This window comes from Sus scrofa, chromosome 14, assembly GCF_054392235.1.
Source record: "Sus scrofa isolate SSC_HxYL_T2T_F1_AM1 chromosome 14, Sscrofa_HxYL_maternal_Yorkshire_Landrace_v2.0, whole genome shotgun sequence".
Classification (NCBI taxonomy): domain Eukaryota; kingdom Metazoa; phylum Chordata; class Mammalia; order Artiodactyla; family Suidae; genus Sus; species Sus scrofa.
This window is the reverse complement of record NC_139396.1, coordinates 56,061,532-56,074,304: the sequence shown is the minus strand read 5'-3', so window position 1 is coordinate 56,074,304 and position 12,773 is coordinate 56,061,532. Positions and strand designations below refer to the sequence as shown.

Below are 12,773 nucleotides of genomic sequence, written 5' to 3'. Positions count from 1 at the left end.
AAAGCAATACAACACGATAAGTGACAGCTATGATCTGTATTAGCCTAACAATCATTCAATCGGCAAACGTCTTGAGTAAAAATGTGTCCACGCAGCTGTGTCTAGAGCTCAGTGCAATTATATTAGTGATTAACTTTATTCCTTAGTTTGGTTTTCCCCCAAATCAGGCCCTAAAGCAGGTTTGGGGGTGCAAGCAGGATACATGGGAGGTGGTCCCAGGAAACATGATGAGGTAAGAGGTGAGGCAGGGAAAAGAAGGAAAAGCCCCAGAGGATGTGTTACTGGGGGGGAGTCTTGTTCCACTGTGGACACCTGGGGCTCGGCCCCTCTGAGGACCCTCCAAGAGGGTGTGTAGAACACATTCCAGAATGGCCCCACTGAGAGCAGATTCACGCACAACTCTTATCCCTACTGGTCAAAGCTTGCTCCTGCGGGTATGGACTGCTCTGCCCTCAAGCACTGCTCTGCTACCCCAAGAAAGCCCCCAGGCAGGGCCACAGGTGCCAGAGGTAGGACCTGGGTGTGCCCAGGCTCTGTCCCCAAAGCTGCAGGTAACATCCAGCCCAGGGGGTGCAGGCAGAGCCACACCTGCCACCTGTGTGACGGAGCAGGGCCCTGTGGGGCTCCTGGGCACAAAACCCTTTCCATGTCCCCCATTTCTTGTTTTAGGAAATGGGCCTCATTTAGCCTCCGTGGCCCTCCCTGAGTTCCAAGGGGCAGGTTCAGACAGTTGCTGATCAGGGAAGGAAGGGGCTGCAGAGACCAGGGAGGAACAGTCAAGAAACAACAGTACAGCCTTGGGACAGGGTCCTGACCCTCTCAAAGGAGTCACATGATAATGTAGGTATCTTATACACCGAAGAGAAAAGTTATGTGCTTTATTCTTCTTCATGACTCAGTGAATTTTATTACATTTTACATATTTTTTAACTCAGTGAATTTTATTACACTTATAGTTGTTCAACGATCATCACAAGCCAATTTTATAGCATTTCCATCCCCCCCAAAACGAATACTTTAAAAGTGAACAGCTTGAGCCCTTCCTTGTGCTTTTCCTTCATTGGACTGTATCCTAAAAACAATCATCTGTGAGCTAAAGATCAGCCACCCTGAGCACAACTGTCTGTGGGTTAAAGATCATTAGCACATGATTTTTTCAGGACGTTTCCTAATTTGTTCTAATCTCTGATCTATATGCCCTTTTCACAAGTACTGTTATTCCAGGCAATAACCCAGAGGACCACAACCAGGATCATGCCAAGATCTCCTGACACCAGTTTCAATGACTAAGATTCCCCCAAAGAAAGAAAAATGCAGGTTTACCCCAATCCTGATTCTTTTTTTTTTTTCCTTTTTTTTTTTTTTTTTTTTTTTTAATGTCTTTTTAGGGCCGCACCCGCAGCATACAGAGGATCCCAGGCTACAGGTCACATTGGAGCTGTAGCCACCAGCCTCACCACAGACACAACAACACAGGATGGGAACTGCATCTGCAACGTACACCACAGCTCACGGCAGCGCTGGATTCTTAACCCACTGAGCGACGCCAGGGATCAAACCCCTCACGTATGCTAGTCTGGTTTGCTAACCGCTGAGCCACAACAGGAACTCCGCAATCCTGATTCTTATCCGACACCCTGTTTTTCTCATTTTAGACTATAGAACTCCCTGCAATTTTTCCCCAAGGGAGGGCACAGTCTTTAAGGCATTAGCCTGCCGTGGTCCCCTTTGCCTGGCAAGACAATAAAAGCTATTTTTTTTCCTCTTCACCCAAAACTCTGTCTATGAGTTTCTATTCGGCACTGGTGGACAGAGGCCGAGTTTCAGTAATGCAAGCAGTGGGCAGACACAGACTCCTCTCAGGGGAAGTGACAGTTCCCTCACGACTCGCTTCCAGTCACAAGGCTGGTCAGCGGCAAAGCTGGAACCACCACCATTACACCCAGGCTCCTCCTAAAACTGGGAGCTAAGCAAATGGAGCTGTTCCAAAAGCCTCCTAGGAAACTCTCACCTCCATAAAGAGAAATAACAAGAGACAGAGGCAGGCTCTGGGAAGCAAAATGACTCTGCAGAGAATCAGAACCAATCTCACCAGAATAATATCGTCAATCCTTCCTGGTCAATAACAAGGCACCTCAGACAAAATATCTATTCCCCAAACCACAGCACACCTCACCGCAAGAAATCATAATAAAATAAGCACACTGTCGAGCTAAATTTTCATTGCGGAACCTCAGAGCTGCTATGTCAGTAGGAATGTATCGAGGGATGGTTCACGGCAGGGTGGGGTGGAGGGTGTTTTTATAACCCTCCAGGGCAAATAGGGAGAGACGGCTCCATGGATATTTGGAAAGGCAAACGGATTCTAATTGCGTCTCATGGGAGTCATCACAGGAATGAAAGGGTCAGCAGCTTCAGGGAAAAGGAGAGGCCTCAGTGAGGGTAAGAGCTTATTCTTACTCCAGACCCAGGGAGGAGGGCCTGGAATCTAGGCTAGAAGGTGAAGGTTGAGGTTGAATGGGAAGACGCAGCTGTGAACTTTCTTATGCGAGGTAATGACAATACTTTTTCCTTTTATGGCCACACCCATGGCATATGCAGTTCCCCAGAGAGGGATTGAATCTGAGCTGCACCTGTAGCAATGCTGGGTCCTTTAACCCATTGCACAGGGCCAGGGATTGAACCCATACCTCCACAGCAACCTGAGCCGCTGCAGTCAGATTCTTAACCCAGTGCACCACAGTGGGAACTCCGGGTAATGACAACACTTAAGAAAAAAACTGATAAGCATAAATTTTACTGCAAATAAATATAAACTATGTTATATATAATATACATAGCATATATTGTTATAAACATTATCAAAAACCTTGTCAAAGACCTCACTAATTCAAAATAGGGAACTCAGTGTGAGTTGGAGGCAAGTCCACATAGCAGAGTTTTTCAAGGGAAGCTGTGGGTGAAGGGTGACCTCAACCTTTTCATCTTTTGCAAATGGCAATTTGACCTTAGGTTGATTTTTAAGCTCTGATCTTCTGACTCTAAAGGGGCAATTTGACTCTGTGAATAGACCATGCTGCTCATGACAGAAATGCCTCCAGTGGGTAGACTGCATGGAGACTGGGCGTTCTCAGTGTCAACTTGAAATACCTGATGAGGAATCCACAGCCTTGGGGATCCTGGAGGAGTGCAATGGTTATAACCGGGCAGGTTCCCTGCAGGGACCCTAGGAGCAACACTAATGGGGTTTTTATAATAGCTATTATCCCCGAAGCCAGGATGGTTCCCACACCTGCTTGGTGTGGATCTCATCACTCTGCACCTCAACTGCCACTTGGAGGTGAGGACAAGGAAGAGCAACAACCTGAGGACCAACAATGTTACACATGACGCTGCCCTGTATCCTCCTGCATCAGTCAGATGCCAAGTGTGACCAATATTAATCTCACGAGTCTAAATACTTAGTTTGACCTAAAAGGACCCTGGGCATAAGCATAACTATGTTGTGATACACAAATACTCCACTCTCACCCTTATAAATATATTAGAGTTCAGAGTTCCCACTGTGGAACAATGGGTTAAGAATCCAACTGCAGAAACTCAGGTTGCTGCAGAGGTGCTAGTTCAATCCCCGGCCCAGCTCAGTGGGTTAAAGAATATGGTGTTACCTCAGCTGTGGCTCAGGTTGCAGCTGTGGCTTGGATTCAATCCCTGGCCTGGGAACTTCCATATGCTGTGGGTATGGCCATAAAAAAATAAAAAATAAAAAAATATACATTAGAGTTCACTATTAGCATTAGCACAATGATCCGTAGGTGCATGCCAGTGAGTTTGAGTTATTTCAAATAATTGGTCTCCTAAAATAAATGAAAAGAGCCCCCTTGACATCTCCTTCACATAATGAATCTGTTGAGGAAAGTCTGTTTTCACACAAGCTACAAATGATATAGGTCTCAGATACAGAGGTATGAATTCAGCATGAGGATGGAGTGTGGGTTTCCTCCAGTCTATTCTCTTTATGCCCACGTCAGCTGAGGGTTTTCACACTCTGCCCTAGGAGGACAGAGGTGAAATGTACTCATACACAAACCATACAGAGGCCTGAAAGCAGAGGTCTGAACAAAGGAATGTTCTCAACGACCCTTAAGGGAAAAGAAGATTTCTAAAAGGGATAAGGTGTGAGAAGGTCATAAATGGAATATGTATATTTATGCAGGGTTAATAGAGGCAAGTCACATTGGAAAAGCCATATGGTATGGTTCTGATTATGAAGAAAGGGAACTAGATATGCACAAACAGACATAATATATGTACACAAGGACGCTTATCAAAGTATTAAGAGCAGTTCTAGTCATCCTCTACAGCAAGGCAAAGGGGACTTTGACTTTGTACTGCTTCCGTTTTATACTGCTTTTATTTTCAAAAGAAAGCTGTATCTGGGAAATAGTTCTATAATTGAAACAAAATCATTGTCGGAAATTATTTTTAAAAAGAATTTTTTTTTAAAAAGGAGGGGGATTTACAACAGAATTAATACTGAGCTACTCCTATGCATTTAAAATGTGATTCAGGAGTTCCCATTGTTGGCCTAGTGAGTTAAGAACCTGATGTTGTCTCTGTGAGGATGTGGGTTCGATCCTTTAGCAGGTTAAGGATCTAGCACTGCCACAAGCTGCACTGTAGGTCACAGATGCAGCTCAGATCCAGTGCTTTCCATGGCTGTGGTGCAGGCTGGCAGCTGCAGCTCTGATTCAGCCACTAGCCTGGGAACTTCCAGATGCCACACCTGCGGCCCTCCCCTCCCCCCCAAAAAAAGAAGGAGGGAGAGAGAGAAGCAGACTGACAGTAGAGAACAAACTCCCTAGCAGGGAGGGATGATATAGGGGTAGGGGAGTAAGAGGCACAAACTATTAGGTATCAAATAAACTATAAAAATACACTGTACAACACAGAATATAGCCCATATTTTATAATAACTATAAATGGAGTACAATCTTTAAAAATTGTGAATCATTATATTGTACACTTATAATATATAGCAACTATACTTCAATTTTTTAAAAGACGAGAAAAAAAAAAGAAACATTGGTCTTGGCAATGATTTTTTGGGTATGACACCAAAACCACAAGAAACAAAAACAAAAATAAATAAGTGGGACATATCAAACTATAAAGCTTCTGCACAGCAAAAGAAAAAAATCAGAAATAAAAAGGCAACCTATAGAATAGGAGAAAATATTTGCAAACCACATGTCTAATAGGGGTTAATATCCAAAATACCTACAGACCTCCTATAACTCAATAGTTAAAAAAAAAAAAAAGCTCAATTTAAAAAGGCGAAAGACCTAAATAGACATTTTCCCAAAGAAGATTTACAAGTTTACAAATGGCCAACATGCATATGCATATTATCAGGGAAATACAAACCAAAACCACAATGAGATATCACCTCACACCAGTTAGAATGGTTATCAAGAATAAGACAAAAGATAATAAGCGCAAGTGAGGATGTGGAGAAAAGGAAACAGTTGGGTACTGCTGATGAGATTATAAATTGATACAGCCACTACAGAAAACAGTAGGGAGGTTCCTCAAAGACTTACAAATAGAACTACCATATGATCTAGCAATCCCACTCCTGGGTATATATATCCAAAGAAGATAAAATTGTCATCTCTAAGAGATATCTATATCCCAATGTTCACTGCCAAGAGCCAAGACATGGAAGCAACCTAAATGCACACTTATGGATGAATGGATAAAGAAAACGTAGCATATGTATACACACATACACGGACACACACAATGGACTATTAGTCAAACATAAAAAAGAAGAAAATCCTGCCATTTGCAATAATATGGATTGAGCTTGAGAGCATCATGTTAAGGGAAATAAGTCAGACAGTGAAAGGCAAATGCTCCATGGTCTCACTTTATGTGGAATCTAAAAACATCAAATTATAGAAACAGAGAATAGAACGGTGGTTGCCAGGGACTGAGGAGATTGGGAGTGGGAGAAATTGGGAGATGCTGGTCAAAGGGGTCAAACTTCCAGTTCCAAGAATAGGTTCTGGGGAATCTAATGTACATGCTGACTGTTTAACAATACAGTAGTGTTAGTACTTGAAAGTTGCTCAGAGAGTAAATCTCAACTGTTCTCAACAAACACAAAAAAGGTAATTATGTGAGGTGATGGATGTGTTAACTAACCTTACTGTGATCACCATTTCACAATACTTTCACAATATGTATGTATGCTCAGTCAACACACTGCACACCTTGAACCTACACTGTTGTTTGTCAATTACATCTCAATAATGCTGGGGAAAAAACAAATAGGCAAAGGCAGCCTACCCGGTAGATTAAAAGATGACGTGTCTGTTTCACCAGGCAGGCTCTGCATTCTGGTCAAATACCACCCCACCATGGCAAACAGACCCCAAATGCCTCTCCTACCTTCCACCGCAGCACCCTATATTCTAGCCTTCCTGCAGCCTTCCCCACACCCTCCCCCTAAGGTCTCAACAGCCCCTCCATCTCTCTGGCTCTCAGAAAACCATAAAAACTAAGCCCAACTCCAATCAAAGAAACATCTGGGAGGTCTCATCATGGCTCAGAGGTAACGAACCCAACTAGTATCCATGAGGATACAGGTTCCATAGCTGGTTTACTGGGTTAAGGATCCAGAGTTGAGAGCTGTGGCCTAAGTCATAGAGAGAGCTCAGAACCCATGTTGCTGTGGCTGTGGTGTAGGCCGGCAGCTGCAGCTCCAATTCAACCCCTAGCCTGGGAACTTCCATATGCCGCACATGCAGTCCCAAAAAAGAAAAAAGAAAAAAAGAAAAAAAAAAAAAAAAGAGGAAATCTATCTGCTCCCTGATTAAGCCTCTGATGTCCTATGTATATCTGTTGAAGCGGTATGTTTCTGATCTAAATTTCACACAGAAGCTTGAGTAAAGGAGCTCTGTAAAATCAGATCTGATCGTGTCTTCCACCTAAATCACTGCAAGGCCTTCCCCTTTAAGGCCTTAGAGGGGAGTATCACTTTCCACATCAGTTTCTGCCAGGGCAAACTACAGCCTGAGGGCCAAATGCAGCCAGGCACCTGTGTTTACAAATAAAGTTTTATTGGCACAGCATCACGCCTATTTATTCAGCTGTTGTCTGGCTGTTCCTACGACGATAGCAGAGACATGTAGACCACCTGCCCCCGCAAAGCCTAAAGCTTTTATTATCTGGCCCTTTACAGAAAACGTGTGCCAATGCTCAGCTTTCCTGCCTAACTCTTTTTCTGTCTTTGTTGAAAAATATATGTAACATAAAATTACCATTTTAAACATTGGTTAAGGGCACAATTCAGTGGCATTAAGTACATTTGCAATGTTGTGCAACCATGGCCACTATCCACTTCCAGAAATTTGCACTTCGCAAACTGAAACTCTGTACCCAGTAAACACTACCACCTCATGCCCCCTCCTCCAGCCCCTGGCAACCTCTATTCCACTTTATCTCCATGTGAATATGAAGAATTCTCTTGCTGGTTTCTAGGCACCTCATATAAGAGGAATCATATACCATAGCTGCCCTTTTGCGCCTGGCTTATTTCACTTAGCATAACATTTTCAAGGTTCAGCCATGTGGTAGCAGGTGTCAGAATTACAACCATTTTTGTGACCGAATAATCTTTTGTTGCTGATGGACACTTGGGTTGTTCCCACCTGGTGGCTACTGTGACTAGTGCCACCCCTGCCTAACTTGAGAGTTTCTTCTTACATCACAGGCCTGCTTCCTTAGCCACAGAGGCCTTCTGCAATTCCTCAAATGTGCCATGCACCCTTCCTGGAACAGCTCCCACCCCTTCCACCATCTTAATCCCTCATTAGCCTTCAGTCCAAACAGTTTCTCTGGGAACCATGCCTGCCCAAACCCTCCCCAGTCCCCCCACTCACCTCCCTGCCAGTGAAAACTCAATCAGGTCCCTAAGCTCTGACAGTATCCTGCACTTTCTCCAGTAACACTGTTCGTAATTACTGGACATAAGATTATAACACCTATGTTTGGTTATTTGATTAAAGTCAGTCTTCACGAAGCCTAGGGCTATGTCTCCTTCTCCTTACCATTATACCCCTGCCACCCAGCCCAGAGCCTAGAACACATCACATTCCCTCAATTCTAAGATGCATATATTTTTACCTTTCTCACAGGATGCATCTTACAATCAACATCTTAGATTCTTAGTCAAGTGCATATGGTAATGAGAGTTCAGGGAACACAGGCTAAATCATTGAAATGGAAATGCAATGAAACATTCCCTAATGTTCCTCCCACATCCAAACTCCCAGAACAGGGGTCTAGGCCTCTCGCACACAATAGTTCCCCCCCCACAAATTTAGACCCTTTCCTGCAGCTCCTAATAAGATTCTATATAACCATTTCATCGTCTATGCTTCAAATGCACTTTTGTAAAATGTAAATATTTAAAACATGCCACCCACTTTTGTGACCCTATTTAGCATTTCTTCCATTTTTTAATACACTGAGAATCTCAAAAGCCTGCAAAGGACTCAGATCACAGTCCCCTTCTGAGGGGCCCTGAAAAGCGTTGCTCCACTTCTCCATTTCTGGCATGCAGCAACAGACAGCACGTCACCCTCTGCTGGCCTCAAGAACCGCTCCCCAAACCAGAGCCAGGTACACCCCCCCCCCTCCAAGCCAAAGCCAGGTACACACCACATCCACTTTCATGATTTTTCTCCCCTGGTTCCCCACCTTCAACTTTTGTATGATGACCTTTGCTCTGATAGTCCATTTCGCCACACCCTGAGCCCCCTCCCACCCCAAGCAGAGCTGGGCCTGCATCTTAGGTATAAACACAGAGCAAGTCAGAGCTGCACCATCCAGCAGCCACTTGACACAGGTAGCCATTCCACACGTGGAATGTAGCCAGTATAAAGTGAGATGAGCTACAGATGTAAAACACACTCCAGATTTCAAACCATTATGGAGAAAAGAATGCAAAATATTGGGGAGTTCCCATAGTGGCTCAGCAGAAATGAATCTGACCAGCATCCATGAGGACACAGGTTTGATCTCTGGCCTCGCTCAGTGGGTTAAGGATTCGGCATTGCCATAAGCTGTGGTGTATGTCGCAGACGTGGCTCGGATCTGGTGTTGCTGTGGCTATGATGTAGGTCAGCAGCTACAGCTCTGATTTGATCCCTAGCCTGGGAACCTCCATATGCTGCAGGTACGGCCCTAAAAAGACCAAAAAGAAAAAAAGTGCAAAATATTTCTGTAATAATATTTTACACTGATTCTACCTTGAAATAGTAATGCTTTGGGTAAAATGACATACTGATATAATGGGTTAAATGACATATTTTGAAAATTAATATCACTTGCTTCTTTTTACTTTTGTTAATGCAGCTACTAGAAAACGTATGGTTGCATATGCAGCTGGCCTCCTATTTCCAAGAGTAGCACTGACTAAGACCGACTCTGTGGGTCGAAAACTTTGCCTGTACGTTGCCAGATAGTAAAGATTTCAGCTTTGGGGGCCATATTCAACTCGCCCACTGCAGCAGGAAAGCACTCACAGACAATTCAGAAAGGAATGAACCCAGACGTGTTGCAATAAATTCAGATTTGGCTCCTGGGCTACTATAGTTTTCCAACCCCTACTTTAGAGCATTAATATTAGTAAAAAGGGTCATTTCTAGGAAATTCTCTTCTATTCATTTTCTAGAGCAGCCATTAGGGAAACTCCACGTTTCATTCCCCTGGAGGAGGGAAATATAAGTTGAAAACAGCCTTCCCCAACTGGGAGGCTCAGCTGCCCCGGGCACCCACCAAATGCACTCACTTGGGTGTGTGGGCCTCGTCTACGCGGTGACCCAGCTGGAATTCGTGCGACTTGCTCCGATGCAGGGCCGTGAAACCCGGGATCAAGTGGATCAGCTTCCGGGAAGAAGGCGGTGGGGTCCCCGGGGGCTTCAGTTTGTTCTTCCTCCTCATGGGTGGCGTGCCCGGTGGGGTCACGGTGGTGACAATGTTGGGGGTGCGCGGTGGGGTGCGGACCGCATGCCGCTGCCGGGGGGATGGGGGCAGGGAACGGTGGCCCGACTCCAGTGGCGGGGGCGGGCACAGGCCCGGGTAGGCATCCACGGTGAGCCTGTCCACGTGGGTGTACACGGGGGTCCCGGGGGTGGGGCTGGCGTGACAGTAGTGCTGGATGCACTTGGACTGGACCCTGGGGCTCTGGGAGAGATGGGTGCGGATCCACGGGGTCGGCTCCGGAGGGCACACGGGGTTGTTTTCCTTCCCCGTCTCTGTGGTGGGCCACTGGATGGTCCAGTCTTGTTTGGAAAGGTTGCCTCCTGAGTTGGAACAAAGGAGCAGAGACAACGGATGAGCCATGAGAAAGCCAGGTGCATGAGTTACCATATATGCACATTACTGTATGTACGTTACCGTGTATGAACATTACGCCGTATTCACCGCACACCATGTGCAGACTACAGCGTAAACTTGATGTGCTGTACGTCACATTTATGTAAATTATGCCTGATATGCCGTAGGCACATTTACATAAATTCAACCACACCCACTTGGCCCTCTCAAAAAGAATGAAATCCTTTCACTGACCCTCTCCCTGTAGCCCCCATTCAACAGCCTTGCCCTTCACTGTCCCTGGATTGAGAAGCCCACAATTCAAATGCCCAGAAAAGCGAAGAGGTTAATTCTTGCCTTTTGAGCATCAAAGGGTCCTAGTTCCAGCCTTTGTCTCAAAGCACTTTAAAGAATTTTCAAAGATAACCTTTCAATTACACAGCAATTTTCATATCTAACCCCCAGGTGAGATACATGAATTCCGCAGACATCAAGTTCACGCCCATCACTCCCTGGCTGCTTATTAAGCTATGGCACAATGCTTCTGGATCTATCACTGCTGTGTACTTGATCATGCATTCATTGGACATGCCAGGTGCTGTGCTTGGAAAAGGCACAACAGACCACACACATCCAGGCTCTGATCCCCTGGACTGATATTCTGCTGAAGGAGGACAAGATAGACAAGATATAACAGATAAGAAAGCGTACTTGGGAAAGGATTTCAGACGGTTCTTAGTGATGGGAGAGAAACAGAATGATGTGATAAGAAAGGTACTTGTAATGGTGAATGGGTAAACTGTGATACAAACTACAGAACACTTCTCGGCCTCAGAAAGGAATGAAGACGGACACACCATCTGGGTGACTCTGTGGAGAATTATGCTAAGCGAAAAAAAGCCCATCCCAAAGTCACCGTATGACTCCAGTTGTGTACCATTGTTGACATGATAACATTTAGAAATGGAGGACAGTTTGGAGGTTGCCAAGGGTGAGGGAGGAAGGACAGAGGCAGGGGGGACGTGGATGTGGCTGTAAAAGAACAACATGAGGAGTTCCCTGGTGGCCTAGTAGATTAAGGACATGGCGTTGTCACTGCTGGGGTTGAAGGCACTGAGGTGGCGAAGGTTCAGGAAGGTTCAGTCCCTGGCCCGGGAACTTCCTCATGCCATGGGTGCAACCAAAACAACAACAACAACATGAAGACCATGTATAGTGTTGGAACTGTCCGGTATCTTCACTGTGGGGGTGGATACATGAACCACCAGGGTGACAACACTGCACAGAACTAAATCCACACCCACACAAGTACATGCAAAACTGGGGAGATCTGGACAAGAGAGTAGGTTGTATCGATGTCAGTATTCTGGTTGTGGTATTTCACTGCAGTTCTGCAAAAAAGTTAGCCCTGAGAGAAACTGAGCAAACGGTACAAGGACTCTGTTATGGGCTAAATGTGTCTTCCTGAAATTCATATGTTGAAATCCTAACCCCCTGGGTGATGGTATGTGGAGGTGGGGACTTTGGGAGGTAATTAGCTTAAATGGGGGTGGAGTCCTCATGGTGAGATTAGCGCCCTTGTGAGAAACTGAAGAGAGAAGAGCTGCAAGGAAAGGACACCCGAGGCCATGAAGGTGGCTGTCTGCAAGCCAGGAAGCTGGTCCTCAACAAGAACCAAATCAGCTAACACCTTTTTTTTTTTTTTTTTTTTTTTTTTTTTTTGCCCTGTAGGACTGCACCCAAGGCATATAGAGGTTCCCAGGCTAGGGGTTGAGTCAGAGCTACAGCTGCCAGCCTATACCACAGCCACAGCAACGCAGGATCCAAGACATGTCTTCTATCTACATCACAGCTCATGGCAACCCCGAATCCTTAACCCACTGAGCGAGTCCAGGGATCGAACCCACAACCTCATGGTTACTAGTTGGATTCTTTTCTGCTGCTCCGCAACAAGAACTCCTCAGCTAACATCTTGATCTCTGACTTCCAGCCTCCAGAACTGAGAGAAATGAACATACAAGGTTTAAGCCACCAAGTCCAAGGTTATGTATTATAGCAGCCCAAACTGACTATGACAGAATCTCTCTGATTTCTTACAACTGCATATAAATTTACAGTTAGCTCAATAAAAATCTCACTGGAAAAAAAATTTTAAATACAAGGTGGGAGGTTTACTTTAAGTAATGTGATCAGCCTCCTAAGGAAGTAACATTTAAGCTGGTATAGGGCGGGGGATAGCCTCAGGGTTAGGGATTGGCATATGCACACTGTGGTATATAGGATGATAGGCCAATGTATAGCACAGAGAGCTATAGCACAGAGAGCTCTCCTGTATAGCACAGAGAGCTCTACCCAATATTCTGTGACAAACTATGTGGGAAAAG

General features: G+C 45.1%; 1 protein-coding gene across 4 annotated transcripts in view; it reads right to left on the bottom strand.

Moving 5' to 3' along the window:
* Positions 1-12,773, bottom strand: part of KSR2 (kinase suppressor of ras 2) — a 414,955-nt gene that overhangs the window by 240,558 nt on the left and 161,624 nt on the right. For all 4 annotated transcript variants that reach the window (XM_021073978.2, XM_084994175.1, XM_084994177.1 and 1 more), the window contains exon 4: positions 9,863-10,376. In XM_021073978.2, the coding sequence (XP_020929637.1) occupies positions 9,863-10,376 (514 nt within the window). The remainder of the gene's footprint in view (positions 1-9,862; positions 10,377-12,773) is intronic.